Source organism: Oncorhynchus kisutch, linkage group LG8 (genome assembly GCF_002021735.2).
Source record: "Oncorhynchus kisutch isolate 150728-3 linkage group LG8, Okis_V2, whole genome shotgun sequence".
Taxonomy (NCBI): Eukaryota; Metazoa; Chordata; class Actinopteri; order Salmoniformes; family Salmonidae; genus Oncorhynchus; species Oncorhynchus kisutch.
In genome coordinates this window covers 73160417-73177557 of record NC_034181.2, presented here as the reverse complement: position 1 = coordinate 73177557, position 17141 = coordinate 73160417, and the positions used below count along the sequence as shown (strand labels likewise).

The window sequence follows — 17141 nt, the reverse complement described above, 5'->3', positions numbered from 1 at the left end:
GGTAATGCTATGCTTCTCTCCCCCCTCCCCCTCTCTGCCCGGCAGGCCCTGGCTCGTGTGGCCGCCCCATCCTCATGTGCCACTCTCACAGACAAGAGCCCTTGGAGCTCTTCTGCGAGTCCTGTGACCTCATGTGCTGCAGCAGCTGTCACCTGTCCGCCCACAAGAACCACAGGTCAGTCCTTAGACACGGCACAAGGGCATTACAGTGAGGGGCTAACAGCAGGTTAAAAACCTCCTGCGTTGTGTCTGGTGCATATCTTCAACCTACCTAATTCTAATTCAGTCCATATGATACATTGCCCTGTTGCCTGTGATTTTGCAGCACATTAGTGGTCCCAATAGTCCCTAACGTCATACAGTAACTATCCCTCAAGGAGATGCTTGAAATGAAAGGGTGTAAAGTGGTGAGGTTAAGTGGTGTTTCTATTGTATTATTTGACCCACTGTGATATCTGTTTGTCCTCAGGCTGGTGCACATTGGAAAGGCCCTGCAGGACCAACAGTGGCAGTTTGAGAGCCTGATGGCTCAGGTGGAGGAGAGGAGGTCTGCAGTGGAGAGCACAGCCAAACAGATAGAGGACAGGTAAGCTCCGCTTGTACAACACATTACTGACAGATGTGTAGAATGATCAGGAGTATACACTGATCTCATAAAGCCAACAGCTGGTGGTCTCAGAAACCTGGCTCAAATTTACCAGAGCAATGTTGACAACATGTATATGTCCTCTCAAAGATCATATACAATACACTCTCCAACTCTGAATGAAATACCCATCTAACATATGTAAAGCATCCAAGTGCAATAAAGCACTTATACACCACAATCCATCAACTGTTTTGGTTTCTCTGTCAGTAATCAGAATGTCATTTATTTTCTCTGTGTTCCTCTCAGGCTGCACGGTGTAAAGATCATGCAGAGGAAGGCTGAGAACCAGATTAAAATGGCAAAGATGATTATGATGAATGAGCTGAACAAACGGGCCAACCTATTAATAGAGCAACTGGAGGTAATGACTTTCCCCCTCTCTCCCTGTCTTTCTCTCCCTATCTTTCTCTCTCTCTCCCTCTCTCTCTCTCTCTCTTTCTCTCTCCCTCTCTCTTTGTCTCTCTCTCTCTCTCTCGCTCTCTCTCGCTCTCTCTCTCTCTCTTTCTCTCTCTCTCTCTCTCCCTCTCTCTCTCTCTCTCTCTTTCTCTCTCCCTCTCTCTTTCTCTCTTTCTCTCTCTCTCTCGCTCTCTCTCTCTCTCTCTCTCTCTCTCTCTCTCTCTCTCTCTCTCTCTCTCTCTCTCTCTCTCTTCCTCTCTCTCTCTCTCTCTCCCTCCCTCCCCGCAGTCTCAGTGTTTCCAGGGGCATTCATCTCCAGTGTCTAGCTGACCATGAAGTACATGTTCCTAATCAGGAGCGCTCCCAACATTATCTAATCAGTTCTGACCGCTCGCAATGGAGAGGCAATAATGATCTGTCAAAAAAGCAGGGATCTTAGGAATGAAATCCGGCGAAAAACAAGCCATTGATTAGCCCCTCTCTTTCCATCTGTAATTCACTCCCTCTGTGCCAGCAATTACACGTGAGCATGTTTCTGTCTGCCTCTGTGTGTGTGTGTGTGTGTGTGTGTGTGTGTAGAAGATCTCGGAGGACTTCCAGCGGCGTCTGGAGGACCAGCTGCAGGGGGAGATAGAGATGTGCAGCCAGCTGGACCACGTGCAGAACTTCATCAGCTGGGCAACGGCCCACCACCTCAAGAACCCACTTCTCTTCAGCAGGGAGCTGGTAGGTCTGAAGGGACAGAAAGGTGGGCTTGCGGGTCAAACACAAGGCCATTTTTTTGCCGCTTGTAAAATACTATACCATTTTCTTGTCTCATTTAAAAACACAGTAAGAAAACATTTTTGGAGCTGATTATGGAAAAAAATTAATTTGGGCTTTTACATTACGCCTGTCCTCCTTTAGATTTCTCTCCAGATGCAGCGCTTGCTTGAACCCCCACTACACTCAGACGCCTGGCTCCCTGTGAAGATCAAGTTCAACTGGGATGCCAGCTACTGGACTAAGCAGATCTCAACTTTGGGTAAACTAAGGCTTAAATGATTTGGCTGCAGTAGCTTGGCTGCAGTGACTGGTTGTAAACTGGTTGTATGTAATTATTGAAAGTGTTGCATTTAATGCCTTCCTACTGGAGACCTGGCCTGATTCCTAAACTACAAGTATCTCTGTTGTTCTAGGTCAGCTCACTGCAGAGGGGGGAAATCGCTCCTACTCTGAGGGCGTGGCCTTCCCCAGCATCCTGAGGCCCCAGCCTATCACCTGCTTGTCCCTGCCATCTGTGTGCCATGGAGGGCGGGACCAGGGCTGTGCCTTCCAGGCCTGCTGTCAGCCCCAGATGTGCTGCCTCCACTGCATACCCCCACAGCCAGCTGTGCAGCTGGACAAGACCCAGCGGGAACCCAACCCCTACTCCGCCAGGTGTGCTCAGTCCACCCTCAGCTCTCCCTCCCTGGCCCTGCACCAGAGTCAGCTGCTGAGGTGCTGGGGCCCTGACAGTCCTCCATGTCCACCAGCTGTGGTGCCCTCCTCCATGCAGCGTCCCCAACAGCCAGCGCATCTCCCGGCTGCTGACCCAGGCTTGCTCTGCTCCAGCTCCAACAGTGGAGGTCTTGGACTCCAGCCCCCAGCCACAGCCCTCTACCAGCCTCAGATTCAGCCGCTTCCCGACACTCATGCACAGCCAGCCACAGATGGGGCCTGGGAAGGCCAGGGCCAGCAGGCCAGCAGAGAGAGAGAGCAGACTCCTGGGCAGCCAGCTGTGGACAGAGAGGTGTTGACAGAGCAGATCCAGGAGGGGAGCAGGGAGAAGACACATGTACAGACAGGGGTGGACAGAGAGGTGCTGACAGATGGGATCCAGCAGGAGCAGCAGCAGCAGCAACAGCAGCAGCTCCTGTCTCCCCTAGTGGCCGAACTGACAGTGGAGCAGCAGGAGGAAGAGCAGCAGGAGGCCAGGACTACACAGCCATCCAAAGACTGCAGAGATGGCAGGGTGAGTTGACCAAAGCACACTATAATGAACATTGTTTCTTCACATCAGAGATGCTTAAACCATATCAACGTGGTAAAGCTGTCCATGTTTGCTCAGTGATAGTGCACTATTGGCCCACGTTGGAGTTCCCCCATTGTTGTCTGTTGACCAGAGAGTTGTATAGGTCCCACAACCTCATTTCGCTTTCACTCTGTTGACTCCCCAGTGGTCACACTTGTCCCTCCTCATTCTCTATGGCCTTATAGACCTCACCACACACTCTGAGCTCAGAGGTGTCAAAACACACAGTCTTGCTCACAAACACCTCTCAGACTAACAGTAGCACACATGCCTCAGCCCTGCCTCGCTTCTGGCCAAGCACACACACGCGCACACACTAACCACAGGTCATACACCTGTCCTGAAGAGAATAGTTCAAGGTACAGCCATTGTTTCACTTCGGTTGTGCATTATGGCAGAATAAGAGGGAAGGCTGGATACAGTAAATTGGTTTCATGGTGTTATAATTGAAGCTCAAAGTACATTGTACTGCAGGGAGCTTTGCGTGATAGCAAGTCTTAAACCCAGGCTGACAGCAGTATTTCCTGTCTCAATATCTACATACAGCGGATATTGAAAAAATTTGGGCAATAACTTTGTTTACCCCAAATTATCAGTCACAGTGGTTGACAGCTGCCCTGAAAACAGATGGTGCTACAGAAACCTGACTGGCTATGGGACTATGCTTAAGAAAGAGGCACACTAACACAATCAAAGCACCAGCTATGCTGAAATATATATTTTTTAACTTAAGTGCAGCATTGCAGTAAAGCTAAAAAAAGATTCTACTGTTTATTATTAGTACCCTTGGTACCAGGGATTGAGCAACTGAATGATCACTGATCAAAAATGTTCCTCCAGCATGATTAAAACAACAGAGGCACATGATTTCCGCCTTGCCAAGATACAGTGAGTGAAAGTGAGAAGAAAAAGCGCTTGGGCGCAGCCACATACGTACTTAACCTGGTAATAATGAGACACTTGGGGAATTGGTGGAGCTGGGAGGTTGATTTCAGCTCTGGGTACACTTCTCTCAGATACATCCCTGTCTTCTGTCTCGCTCCCTCTTCTTCTAGAAGAGGATTATAGCTTTTTTCTCCACATTTAGACTCCTTCACACCTCTCCTCGGGGCGCGGATCAGGTAAGTGTTTTAACCGAGTGGTAATTATGAGCACATGTTCTGTGTCAACTGGTCTAAATCTCCATGGTGTGTGGCGCGCTGTGAGAAATAAGACAGATAAAAAAAAGGGAGGGAAGGAGAGGTGAGAGGAAGAGGAGGGGTGAGAGGAAGAGGAGGGGTGCTGAGACACAGGCTAGTGCTCAAGCTTTGTCAGGCGTATGGCTGCATTAGCACAGAGACACAGTTGCTGGGGGCTTTTTGGAAAACTTGCATTAATGAAATGATGACGAGAGGAGAAGGCCAATGGAGGAGAGACGGAAAGAGAGTCTAATCTGTGATGTGCTAATGCCGCTTATTCAAACCAGCCTAGCTAACGCACTTCTGATGGTGGATTTACATACGATAATTGGTGTTGTAACTAAGCCCTTCATTATCAGTAGAATAACGGTGTTGTGAGCAGTTGTGTGGGTCATCTCTCGCTGAAATGAATGGGCTTTGCAGCGATTGTGTTGTTTTTAATCAGACAGGCAGGGCTCACAGAATGGATTCTGAGTGGCGTCCTTAGTGCGTGTGATACTGAAGGTGGATCTGCCACACACCTCCCACCACCGCACTGTCTCTGTTGCTATGACATGAATAGATGCACCTGTGTTGTATGATGCTCAGTCAGCAACAGTAGAGTGTGCTGAGGCAGTCTGCTTTTGTGTTTCTGTGTCCTGACAGAGATCCACTTCACTGGAGATGTCTGTGACGACCCATGGGTTCAGTGTTGATGCTCAGAGCAGCAGGCCCAGCTCACTGTGTGGGAGGAAGAGTCGATCCCAGAGCATCCCACCAGAACTGGCAGGCCCCTCCAGCAGCCCTTCCACAGACAGGCCCCTGGGGGCCACCCACAGCTTAGCAACAGCAACAGCAGTCGTGGAACGGGGACGCATGGCAGACCAGGTAACCCATTACCCCATTAATGAACAGAGACCTGCTGCCATAGAGATCCTATAATTCATGTAATTCTATGCCTACTGCTACCAAGGAGAGTGCAGGTGAAAGGTCATGGCTGAATGGAGACAAGCAATTCTCAATAAATGACTGGCATTCTATTATAAGATTGTCAATGGACAATTAATGGACATTTTAATTGTGATCGAGAGTCATGCCTATTCTCTTCAACTTCCATTATTACATGTCAGCTTCTTAAGGCTGTCTAGCTGTTAAGGCTGTTCTGATCAGAGCTTTTATAAGAGACATGCCATTGTACAGTTCCATTAGGGACATTACAGTATATCTACAAAGAAAAGAACATTGTAAAAGAAAACAAAATTCCAAATACTGTATCTAGTACAATATGTCAGATGAAAAAGTTATTTTAAAGCACAGTCTCAGCAGTTTGGGATTTGATTTTGAAGGGATACATATAAATGTGGCAGAAAGGTTTGGCTGTCAGACTTAAAACCTTGTTCTTGTTACACACTTGGCAATGTAAATTCTTTGCAGAGGGTAAAACACATTACCAAAAAATAGAACTGATACAGCAATGAGTCCATTTGCTTTTATTGCAAACAAATTGGACAAAGTTGCTAGTGTTGCTGTTTAAAGGTACATTTAACAAAATGACCTCTTTGGGTCAATCAGATTCCAGGTTTTTGGTGGCAAAGCCTTGTCTTGTTTTTGTCTCTGCAGTTGACTTTGTAGCATGATATAGTACAATACCCATAATGTTTTGTAATGATATCTGGTTTATCTTACTAAACACATTCCTAAAGCACTAAGGTGTCCCTCCTCCTTATTCTTACAGACTTTGGATGTAAAATATGGTTGGTGTCTGTGCTTGATATAGTAGTTGATGTTGATTATGACTGATTTCCTCCCTCAGCAGGGTTTTATGGATCTCAGGCGGAGGAGGCTGTCTTCTGATGGAGTGATACGATCTGTGGCCTCCCTGGAGAGATCCTTAGCCACTCCTCCCTCCAGAGGCCAGCCCAACCTACGCCTGTCACCTTTGACCATTTACAAGACAGAGCCTGGTACTGAGCTACTTACTTCCAAATATTATATATTTATCATTTATTTACAGTGAGGCAAAAAAGTATTTAGTCAGCCACCAATTGTGCAAGTTCTCCCACGTAAAAAGATGAGAGAGGCCTGTAATTTTCATCATAGGTACACTTCAACTATGACAGACAGAATGAGAAAATAATCCAGAAAATGACATTGTAGGATTTTTTATGAATTTATTTGCAAATTATGGTGGAAAATAAGTATTTGGTCACCTACAAACAAGCAAGATTTCTGGCTCTCACAGACCTGTAACCTCTTCTTTAAGAGGCTCCTCTGTCCTCCACTCGTTACCTGTATTAATGGCACCTATTTGAACTTGTTATCAGTATAAAAGACACCTGTCCACAACCTCAAACAGTCACACTCCAAACTCCACTATGGCCAAGACCAAAGAGCTGTCAAAGGACACCAGAAACAAAATTGTAGACCTGCACCAGGCTGGGAAGCCTGAATCTGCAATAGGTAAGCAGCTTGGTTTGAAGAAATCAACTGTGGGAGCAATTATTAGGAAATGGAAGACATACAAGACTACTGATAATCTCCCTCAATCTGGGGCTCCATCACAAGAACCACACGGGGGGACCTAGTGAATGACCTGCAGAGAGCTGGGACCAAAGTAACAAACCTACCATCAGTAACACACTACGCCGCCAGGGACTCAAATCCTGCAGTGACGGACGTGTCCCCCTGCTTAAGCCAGTACATGTTCAGGCCCGTCTGAAGTTTGCTAGAGAGCATTTGGATGATCCAGAAGAAGATTGGGAGAATGTCATATGGTCAGATGAAACCAAAATATAACTTTTTGGTAAAAACTCAACTCGTCGTGTTTGGAGGACAAAGAATGCTGAGTTGCATCCAAAGAACACCATACCTACTGTGAAGTATGGGGGTGGAAACATCATGCTTTGGGGCTGTTTTTCTGCAAAGGGACCAGGACGACTGATCCGTGTCAGGGGAAGAATGAATGGGTCCATGTATCGTGAGATTTTGAGTGAAAACCTCCTTCCATCAGCAAGGGCATTGAAGATGAAACGTGGCTGGGTCTTTCAGCATGACAATGGCCTAGCCAGTCTCCAGACCTCAACCCCATAGAAAATCTTTGGAGGGAGTTGAAAGTCCGTGTTGCCCAGCAACAGCCCCAGAACATCACTGCTCCAGAAGAGATCTGCATGGAGGAATGGGCCAAAATACCAGCAACAGTGTGTGAAAACCTTGTGAAGACTTACAGAAAACGTTTGACCTCTGTCATTGCCAACAAAGGGTATATAACAAAGGATTGAGATACACTTTTGTTATTGACCAAATACTTATTTTCCACCATAATTTGCAAATAAATTCATTAAAAATCCTACAATGTGATTTTCTGATTTTTTTTTCTTCAAATTTTGTCATAGTTGAAGTGTACCTATGATGAAAATTACAGGCCTCTCTCATCTTTTTAAGTGGGAGAACTTGCACAATTGGTGGCTGACTAAATACTTTTTTGCCCCACTGTATTTATTATTATACAATATACATTTCTCAGATGTATTTATTTCTCAGATGTATTTATTTATGTATACACTGTACACTGCAATTCAGATCTAGCTGCCAATATTGTACACCATGGCTATAATAAATTACATCTCTCTCTCTCTCTCTCTCTCAATAAATATGTTCTGATTATGTAGTAACAATATTCTCTTATATAAACATATGAACACTGAGAAATGAATACAATATCATCATCACTAATATCCAAATTCTGCTTTCACATCAGTTAAATGGATTCATCAAATGATTATTCTTTTTCCTGTTTACCAGATTATGTTTATGCATATGATGAGACTGGGCATGACGTCAAAGGAAAATGCAGAATACAAAGAAAGACTCCAGACAACAGGTACATTCTATTTAAACATCACACTAATCTTCAAAAAATGTGTTGAAGTCAAAAGGGGAAAAGCTACAGTTATGTTGCTTCACCACTTCCCTCTTCATACATCAGTGACAGGGAGGTTCAGAAGGAACCTGGGAGATCCAGTTCCAAGGTTCCAGTGGTGTGTTTGGAAAGGCTGAAGATCCTGGTGTCTCGGATCCCACCACAGGGGCGGCGACAGAGTGACCCTCTGCCAGACACTGCAACAGAAAGGACCGGACCTGTTCCACAGAGGGGATGGAAGGACAAGATGACTGAGGTAGGCTCCACTAAAACACTGTGAACTTTCTTCTCTTCCAGAAAGTCTATGATGTCAGATTATACTAGTTTCATAACCACAATAAACATTATGTCTGAACTAGTTTTGTCTGCCAGCTGGTTCTTATAAGCGGCAGCAATTAGCCCGGAGAAGAGGTCTGAACTAAATTGCAATGTGTTTCAGATCAGGGTAAAATACTACTGGCATGTTCTAAATGTCAAACTCTGTACTTTGTCTACAGGGAATATCAAAAGAAGCCAAGGTCGCAGCGGTCAGCCCGTCTCTGGATAAACAATACTCAGAGAGACACACTATCAATCAATCTCTCCCACCTCTAGTAATCAATGATTGGCCTGAGCATGGAAGACACAGTCCTCACAAAGAGCTCACACTGCAAGTACCCACCACTGATCTTGTATCACCTCCACCTTTCTCTACACCTGACCTTGACTCTGACTCAGATCCCAGGTCAATCTCAGAAATAGTTTCTGACCCGGAACTGGACTCGGACCCACAACCAGAATCGGATCCCCAGCAAGAGTCTGACCCACAACCAGAATCTGACCCACAAGCTGAGTCTGCATCGGAGGCTGGTCTGGAATCAGTTGCTGATGAGGAATCTCCTGATGAGGCTGCTACAGAATCTGAACCTAGTGTGGAATCAGAACCTAGTGTGGAATCAGAACCTAGTGTGGAATCAGAACCTAGAGTGGAATCAGAAGGTAGTGAAGAATCAGAGAATGGTTTAGAATCAGAGAATGGTGAAGACCTGGATGCTGATGCTGAATCGGAGGCTGATATGGAATCAGACCTCCAACCTGACCCTGGCTCAGACCCCCGTTTTCCATCTGAAACACGTCCGGGATTAGATTCAGACCTGGAATCAGACTGTGCACAACCCCCTGAATCACAAGGGTCTGCAGAATCTGGACCAGATCTTGAATCGGAGCCAGACTCAGCCACTGACCCAGCCTCTATCACTCCTGACCCAGCCTCTCTAAGTCCTGAACCAGGAGTGGAGTCCCCTCCAGCCCAGAAGTCCCTGCATGCAGACCCTGGTCCACAGATGCATTGTGAAGGAGCTGAGCAGGCCCTGCCTGGGGCAGAGACCATGGAGATGCAGATGCATTGTGAAGGAGCTGAGCAGGCCCTGCCTGGGGCAGAGACCATGGAGATGGAAAGTGAAGACTTCTGTGCCGTGTGTCTGATCGGAGGAGACCTTCTATGCTGTGACCGCTGTCCCAAAGTCTTCCACCTGTCCTGCCATGTGCCTGCTCTCCTCAGCTTCCCCACGTAAGTCATCTCACCACCATAAGTCATAGACTGGGTCCCAAATCGCATCCAATTCCCTTTATAATGCATTACTTTTGACCAGGGCTCACAGGGCTCATGGGGCACATATGGTTCATAGGGCTCATAGGGCTCATAAGGCTCATAAGGCTCATAGGGCTCATAGGGCTCATAAGGTTCATAGGGCTCATAAGGTTCATAGGGCTCATAAGGCTCATAGGGCTCATACAGCTCATAAGGTTCATAGGGCTCATAAGGCTCATAGGGCTCATAAGGCTCATAGGGCTCATAAGGCACACAAGGCTCATAGGGCTCATAAGGCTCTGGTCAAAAGTAGAATAAGGGCCATTTGTGATGCCTCACTTCTCTCATCCATCAGTCTTGTCTACACTACTGCTCTGTGGTTGAAGATAGCCAATGTCTGCCTCTGTGTCCTCTTCCACTTCAGGGGTGACTGGGTGTGTACCTTCTGCAGAGATATCCTGCAGCCAGAGGTGGAGTATGACTGTGAGAACCAGAGGCTGGCTGCAGAATGTTCAGGAAAGCCACTACCTCATGGTCTCTCTGCTTGTGACCAGAGAGTAAGTATTATTCTTCATTATGAAAATGTAAATCAACTGACACTGGACTCAACATATTACTGGTAATGACCAGTCAGTAGTGTCAAGGAGGGCTCAATGTCTTCTGTAAGTTGGGTTTCACACCTACTAGTTACAGTAAATGTTATTTATCATAAGAAATTAATGTTGTCCCCCCTCTGTAGAAATGTGAGAGGTTGACTCTGTTGATCTGCAGCAACATGCTAAGTGCTCCCTTCCATGAGCCGGTCAGTCCACTGGTAAGTGTTCCCAATCTTATTCTTAATCAGCATGTTAGTATTCACAATACTCCGCAAAAACACAGTGATCTGGTTTAATAAAACATGTTTTGAAACCTAGGCTCGCCATTACTACCAGATAATCAAAAGGCCCATGGATCTGTCTGTGATCAGGGCCAAACTCAGCAAGAGGAGCACTCACCACTACTATTCACCTGAGGAGTTTGTGGCTGATGTCTCCCTCATGTTCAGGAACTGTGCAAAGTTCAATTATGTAAGTTATATAGATTAATAATAATAATTTAGTGATCGAGGTTAAACTGTATATATTGACCACTCTTTCAGTGCTATATTGCAAATGCATATTTTATTGTATCATTTACATTATTAAATGTCCCACAATGCAATTGTAAGTACTGATCTGGGTCACAGTAGTAAAACCTGAGATGAGCTGTGTTTAATTTCTGGTTTCTCTGTCTGTCCTCCAGCCGGACTCAGAGGTGGCCCAGGCAGGTCGCAGCCTGGAGATGTTTTTCAGCTCCAGACTCAGGGAGGTGTTCCCAGACAGGGCCTTCCCTGCAGCCGAGGATGACTCCGACAGCGATGAGTACGACGAGGTGTACAGAGCAGCTGAGGGAGGCTTCCCCTGGCCAGAGAAGAGAGAGCAGTGCCACAGGAAGAGGAAGAGGAGGCACTCTCTCAGCTGGAGGAAGCATAACTTCTAGTTGTAGGCATCACTGGCTATTTTGAAGGACAGTATGACATGATATTGCACTGGACGTTTCCATCCAAGAGAGGAAGCTGAGTTTTTATGAAGGGATTGTATGTACATATTTACATTTTGAGAATTATACTTCTTCATTATAAAGGTTATCTGCTTTTAATTTGGCCTGGTATTTGTGTCAAATATTATTGTATAAGTATAATCTGACATACATCTTTATACTTATTATGCCTTTATAAACTGCGTTTCTGGTATTTGTTTTTTGTTTCAGATATATTTGGAGATTCTACCTATATTTGTAGATTCTCCATCATATATACAGCAAAACATACAAGGTCAGTATTGATAAATGGTAAACATATTTATAAATGTTAAACTCTACAATATCTTGTTTTATATATCAATATTGAATGTTTTTAGTGGCTAAATGATGGCAGGCAATTAGTAAATACAGTCTATTAATGTTAATATTTCTGTCATGCATTTAATATATATATATATATAAATATATATATATATATATATATGTCTCTCTGTCCTATATGCACTTGAAGTACAGTATAGAATGTTATGTATGGCCTCCCTTTTTTTACGGTAATGATTTGAGTGACTGACAGAGGGCGCCCTAGCAGCAATGACTGAGAACAAAGGAAAAGGTTAAGTTCATATTGAACCAAGGGGGTATTCAAAGAAGATTAAGATAAATACAAAAATGAACATACCTTTAGTTGAAATTGCCACAATAGTATTGCAAGGCACGTATGCTTTAGATTGGCATTTGTTCAATCCTAATGAAATCCTACTTCATTAGGATAAGGCCAGTATTAATAATGATTATTTCTCAGGCTTAATGGGAGTGGAAGGTATTTGATCCAGTGTGAATAAGTAGAACGAGCTGGAGAAGTTAAGAGAGACTTAAGAGTAATGTTATGTTATTTCAACTTTCTGTAGTTTCTATGTAGAATGTACATGTTAGTTTTTCATTTATGTAAAATGGCTGCTGCAATACGGTAGAGCTGGCTGTATTTTTTTAAAGGTTGCTGCAAATTAATAGCTGAAATTAACAAGCTGAGTTTGCTATTTGAATAAACAAACGGACTTAAAACAATTGTAGGTATTTTTTCTCTGTAGAATTTCATTTGGACTTTTCAATATGGAATATCTCTGCTTCCATCTCTAATATTGAATCCTAAAAGCTACAAAGACCCTCTCAGAGTTGGCTGGTATCAAGAAATGTCCATTTAATAAATAACAGTGCTCTATTTGAAACGGTCCTTGCTAATTCTTCTACGATTCCTTTTGATTCCTCATTTCTATCCTGTCTGAAGTTATTTTATGGGGTTATGGAAATAATAAATGTATATCTTTAACCAACAACGGCATGTTTTGTATCAACATAGTCTTCTTGCTAGTTACTACCTAAAATATATGTAATAAGCTTAAAGGTATGCTGAGTCATTTCTGGAGTTTCTGGGGGATTTGACAGAATGGGGTTGTGATTACTTGTCAACAGTCAAGTGTCAGTCAGTGTCCCACCTCTTCTCCATATGGGCGGTGTTGCTGTGGACTTGAGACAGGATGCGTTGCCTACTGGAGACATGGAGACAGAGCAACAGTGGGTATTAATGCAGAAGACTTCTCAGGATTGTGAGTTTGTTATTCAAACCATGAAGGAAAATAATCTCCTAAAATAACCACATTTATGTTGATGTAAGCTATTTCACAACTTCTTTCATCTTCCTTTATTTACAGCAGCTTGTCATATCCAAGAAAGATAACATGCCTTACTAAATATTTAATGGAGATAAAAAGTGTTTAAAAGTTGCTGTGTCAGCCTACCATGCAGACTTTCCTCAAAGCCCTGATTCTCTGTTTGTCCAAGACTTTTCTTACCTAAAAGTGATTTTCTCTTAATGAGTTAGAACATTATGCGTTGCCTGGAACCCTTCAAATCATTCACTTTGAGTGTAATCTTCCATTAAAGGTGATTCACAGGGTCCTTTTGGTTGCTTATGGTCGAGGGCAGTGAATGATGTATGATTAATCCTGGCTCCCTTTGAAAACCACCGGCTAGCCCCGACCAATTCTCTAATTCAATTATCCTCGATAGTCTTGATTGAACCATTATGCAGACATTAAAGCATTCCACACTGAAATGTTTTACTAAAGGCACAAGAATAACCTGCCGTTGGGGCAGCAGGTAGCCTAGTGGTTAGAGCGTTGGGCCAGTAACCAAAAGGTTGCTAGAGCGAATCTCCGAGCTGACAAGGTAAAAATATGTTGTTCTAACTCTCAACAGTGGGTCGGGGGTCCCATAGCTATTACGGGGCCTTAAGTGGTTGCTTATGTTGCTTATACCTAGGGCTGGCCCTGGCTGGACTGTAATGAGGACACAGCCTGATTCTGTGAGTGGTGAGCAGTGAGAAGCGATGCTGTCTTGACTGTGGGCTAGCTAGCAGCAGACTGGTGGGTCTTCGCATCACAGAGAGGGGAGTGGTCTTTTGGACAGCTCAGACATTTCCATCATTGACCGTAAGTCATTTTCTCTCGAGACGCAATCATGGCAGCCTATTAATAATGATAGGATCATCTTAATGTGGGGGAGTCTGGAAAATACTTTAGCAGTTGTGAGCAACAAGATGATAAAACACACTGTAGTCTTGGCAAAACAATCTCATATTACAATAACCACCATCATTAAGTATTAACTAAAGAATACGATCTTTGCTCCTTTCATCCTAAGTCTAACCGTACGTTTGAATGTTTTAATCAAGGAAAAGCATGATGGATTTAATGGATTTGCATGTCCACTGAAATCCATGTAGTTAGGCCAAAGAGGAGTCTTTCAAAAGTTAAGAAATCCTAAGCCCAAAATTCGAATGAAAAAAGCTAACTATAAATAGAATTTCAGCAAGGAATGGAGCACTTAAAACGTGCCAACTTTAGCACCTAGAGGCTGACCAGCAGTGATTCATTTGTATCAAAAGACCTCTCACATATATTCCCGTCTAAAAATGTACTGGATCAAAAGTGAATTCCTTGCCCCTCCAAGTGGTTGCAGTTCTCCCTTGATGAAAGGAACCAAGCTGGGTTACTTGTTCCATCCCAAGAGATGATATCATCTTTCCTTTCTGAGAGAAACACATTTGCTCTCAGTAAATCTTATTATTCCAGTGAATCCTGCCCCACCACCCCACGGATGCATTCCAAATGGCATCTTATTTCCTACAAAGTGTATTAATTTTGACCAGAGCCATACGAGCCATGGTCAAAAGAAGTGCACTATACAGGGAATTTGGTGCCATTTGGGATGCACACTCTCACTCCAATAGACTCATTCTGGTTCATCTCTACACACAGTATCCTGATGAGTCTTCAATCAGATCAGAGTGCTGTCTGGAAGAATTCCCTCAATACCTGCAGGATTAAGACGCTGATTGTCTGCCTGCTGTCCTGACAATGCTGGAGGGAGATGCTGCTCCCAGGAGGTTCTCCTGAAGACAGACATGATGTAATCACTCTGCCTGCAGCGTGTAAACCTCTCTTTACCCTGGAAATGCTGCTCTGCTGCTGGCCCCTGTCTCATGTCAAGAGCACACATCACTATTTTCTTAACATTACCAATAAAGGATAACATTTTTGTGGGACTAGTGGTGTTTTTTCCCCCTTTTTTCTGCAAGTAAAAATTATGTGATTACTACTCAACTTTAGGGGAATGGTGTAGTACATAAAAGTTCCAAACCTTATGAACTACCTCCTTACTTTATTTGGTATTGTGATGCTTGTTTTTGATTAGCCACACCTATGGGAGCAGGGATTTATTTTAATAGGTAAATCGGCAGCATTGCTTTTAAGGGGAGCCCCAGTCAATCAGTGGTGTTTTGTATGTGGTGAAGTCATATGTTATTGTCGAATAACAGTAGTTTGACCCCCTCGATGCATTCGGGGTAATAGTCCCAAGTGGCAGTTTGAGATTAGTTCATGGCTGTTTCTGGAGAGAAGCGCTTGTCTGTCTGACAACATGAGGGATTTCCAGGCTGTAGGTTAAAAGTCTCCTATGACTGTGGGTTGATACACTTCCACAAGTCCAGAGCCATTAGGTTATGGTAGGGCCCAAACTGCAGTCTAGGGACTGGATCTGAAAGACACAAATAATACACTAAATACGGTTGTTGAGGGGCAATCGTCTTCATTTGCGTGTTTTCAAGAGTACCACTCTCTGGTTGTTATTTCATGAGAGCTCTTAGATAATAGCTGGTACAGTATATAGAAACATGGCCTACTAAGTGACAAGGGCATTGTTGTTACCTGTTTTTACTCCATCCACCATTATAGGCATTCCCCCAGCCGTTTTGTTCTGTCGTGTATTCTACCTGATTCTACCTGATCCTCCTCTAATAAAGGTAGTTGCGTAACACAGCATCACATCTTCCAGTCGAGCTGTTTATTGTCACTCTCACACCATAAAGTGCTGGCTTCATTGATTGTCATAATGTGATGTTGTCTGCTTTGAATTTGTCCAATGTGTCCTTTTTCTGTACAGTCTTCAGTCTTGTCTCCCTGCTGTGCTTCCCTCAGTGTAGCTTATTGATTTGATTCTTCTCATGGAACAATCAGGCAACAATGTGCTGCATCATTTTTGGTCCTGGGCACATTTTAAGCCTTTTATTCCTGGGGTCTGCGACCTTTCAGGTAACAGACGTAAAATGAAACATAACAGGATAATTATGCGACACCCCTGTGAACTTTAGTCAACAATGACAGTGGTAGACATGGGGAAAAATCAGCCGGTGTAAAAAATACAAAGAAATGAAAGGACTTTTTGACTAGTGAAGCAGTCCATGAAATTGAAGTTTGGAGAATTGAATGACTTTCTTAGTTATTTTTGAACTGTGGGGGGAAAAAGGAAAAGTGGATTGTTGTACCTCCCTTTCAAAGGTACTGAACCCTGCAATCAAACCATGCCTCATACGTTGGACATATGTTGGCATTTAATGCTGTGCAGTTGGAGCTTATGTGTTAGCCATGGTAATTGGGAGGTATCAGCGGTATTAACTGTTTCTGGTCTCCCTAAAGCCCTGTCCATCCCCACAGCACGGCAAATGTTCAACAGCTTACATAGTGTGTACCCAGAGGCCGGGACTGTAGGCTGGTACAGTGAATGTGAAGGAGCCATATAGAAAGCATCAAAGTTTTGTCTTGTTAGATGTCTGCATTGTAAATTGCATGTCAAATATATTACGATTTTCTGCCATGTCCTGAGTGGGGAAAACAATAAATGAAAGAAAGTAATCAAATTATCTGGAAAATATACACTGCTCAAAAAAATAAAGGGAACACTAAAATAACACATCCTAGATCTGAATGAATTAAATATTCTTATTAAATACTTTTTTCTTTACATAGTTGAATGTGCTGACAACAAAATCACACAAAAATTATCAATGGAAATGTATCAACCCATGGAGGTCTGGATTTGGAGTCACACAAAATTAAAGTGTAAAACCACACTACAGGCTGATCCAACTTTGATGTAATGTCCTTAAAACCAGTCAAAATGAGGCTCAGTAGTGTGTGTGGCCTCCACTTGCCTGTATGACCTCCCTCCAACGCCTGGGCATGCTCCTGATGAGGTGGCGGATGGTCTCCTGAGGGATCTCCTCCCAGACCTGGACTAAAGCCTCCGCCAACTCCTGGACAGTCTGTGGTGCAATGTGGCGTTGGTGGATGGAGCGAGACATGATGTCCCAGATGTGCTCAATTGGATTCAGGTCTGGGGAACGGGCGGGCCAGTCCATAGCATCAATGCCTTCCTCTTGCAGGAACTGCTGACACACTCCAGCCACATGAGGTCTAGCATTGTCTTGCATTAGGAGGAAC

General features: G+C 44.0%; 1 protein-coding gene across 7 annotated transcripts in view; it reads left to right on the top strand.

Annotated features, from left to right (window-relative positions):
- The window catches only part of LOC109874887 (tripartite motif-containing protein 66), a 30796-nt gene extending 18266 nt beyond the window's left edge, over positions 1–12530 (top strand). For 5 of the 7 annotated variants that reach the window (XM_031831155.1, XM_031831153.1, XM_031831151.1 and 2 more), the window contains 15 exons: positions 46–175; positions 470–586; positions 896–1010; positions 1625–1771; positions 1952–2069; positions 2224–3038; positions 4922–5143; positions 6069–6219; positions 8057–8135; positions 8241–8430; positions 8672–9723; positions 10169–10301; positions 10484–10558; positions 10659–10811; positions 11026–12530. In XM_031831155.1, the coding sequence (XP_031687015.1) occupies positions 46–175; positions 470–586; positions 896–1010; positions 1625–1771; positions 1952–2069; positions 2224–3038; positions 4922–5143; positions 6069–6219; positions 8057–8135; positions 8241–8430; positions 8672–9723; positions 10169–10301; positions 10484–10558; positions 10659–10811; positions 11026–11262 (3734 nt within the window). In that variant the 3' untranslated portion in view covers positions 11263–12530. The remainder of the gene's footprint in view (positions 1–45; positions 176–469; positions 587–895; positions 1011–1624; positions 1772–1951; positions 2070–2223; positions 3039–4921; positions 5144–6068; positions 6220–8056; positions 8136–8240; positions 8431–8671; positions 9724–10168; positions 10302–10483; positions 10559–10658; positions 10812–11025) is intronic. The other 2 variants (XM_031831157.1, XM_031831152.1) reach the window with 1 other exon arrangement.
- Positions 12531–17141: the final 4611 nt, after the last annotated feature.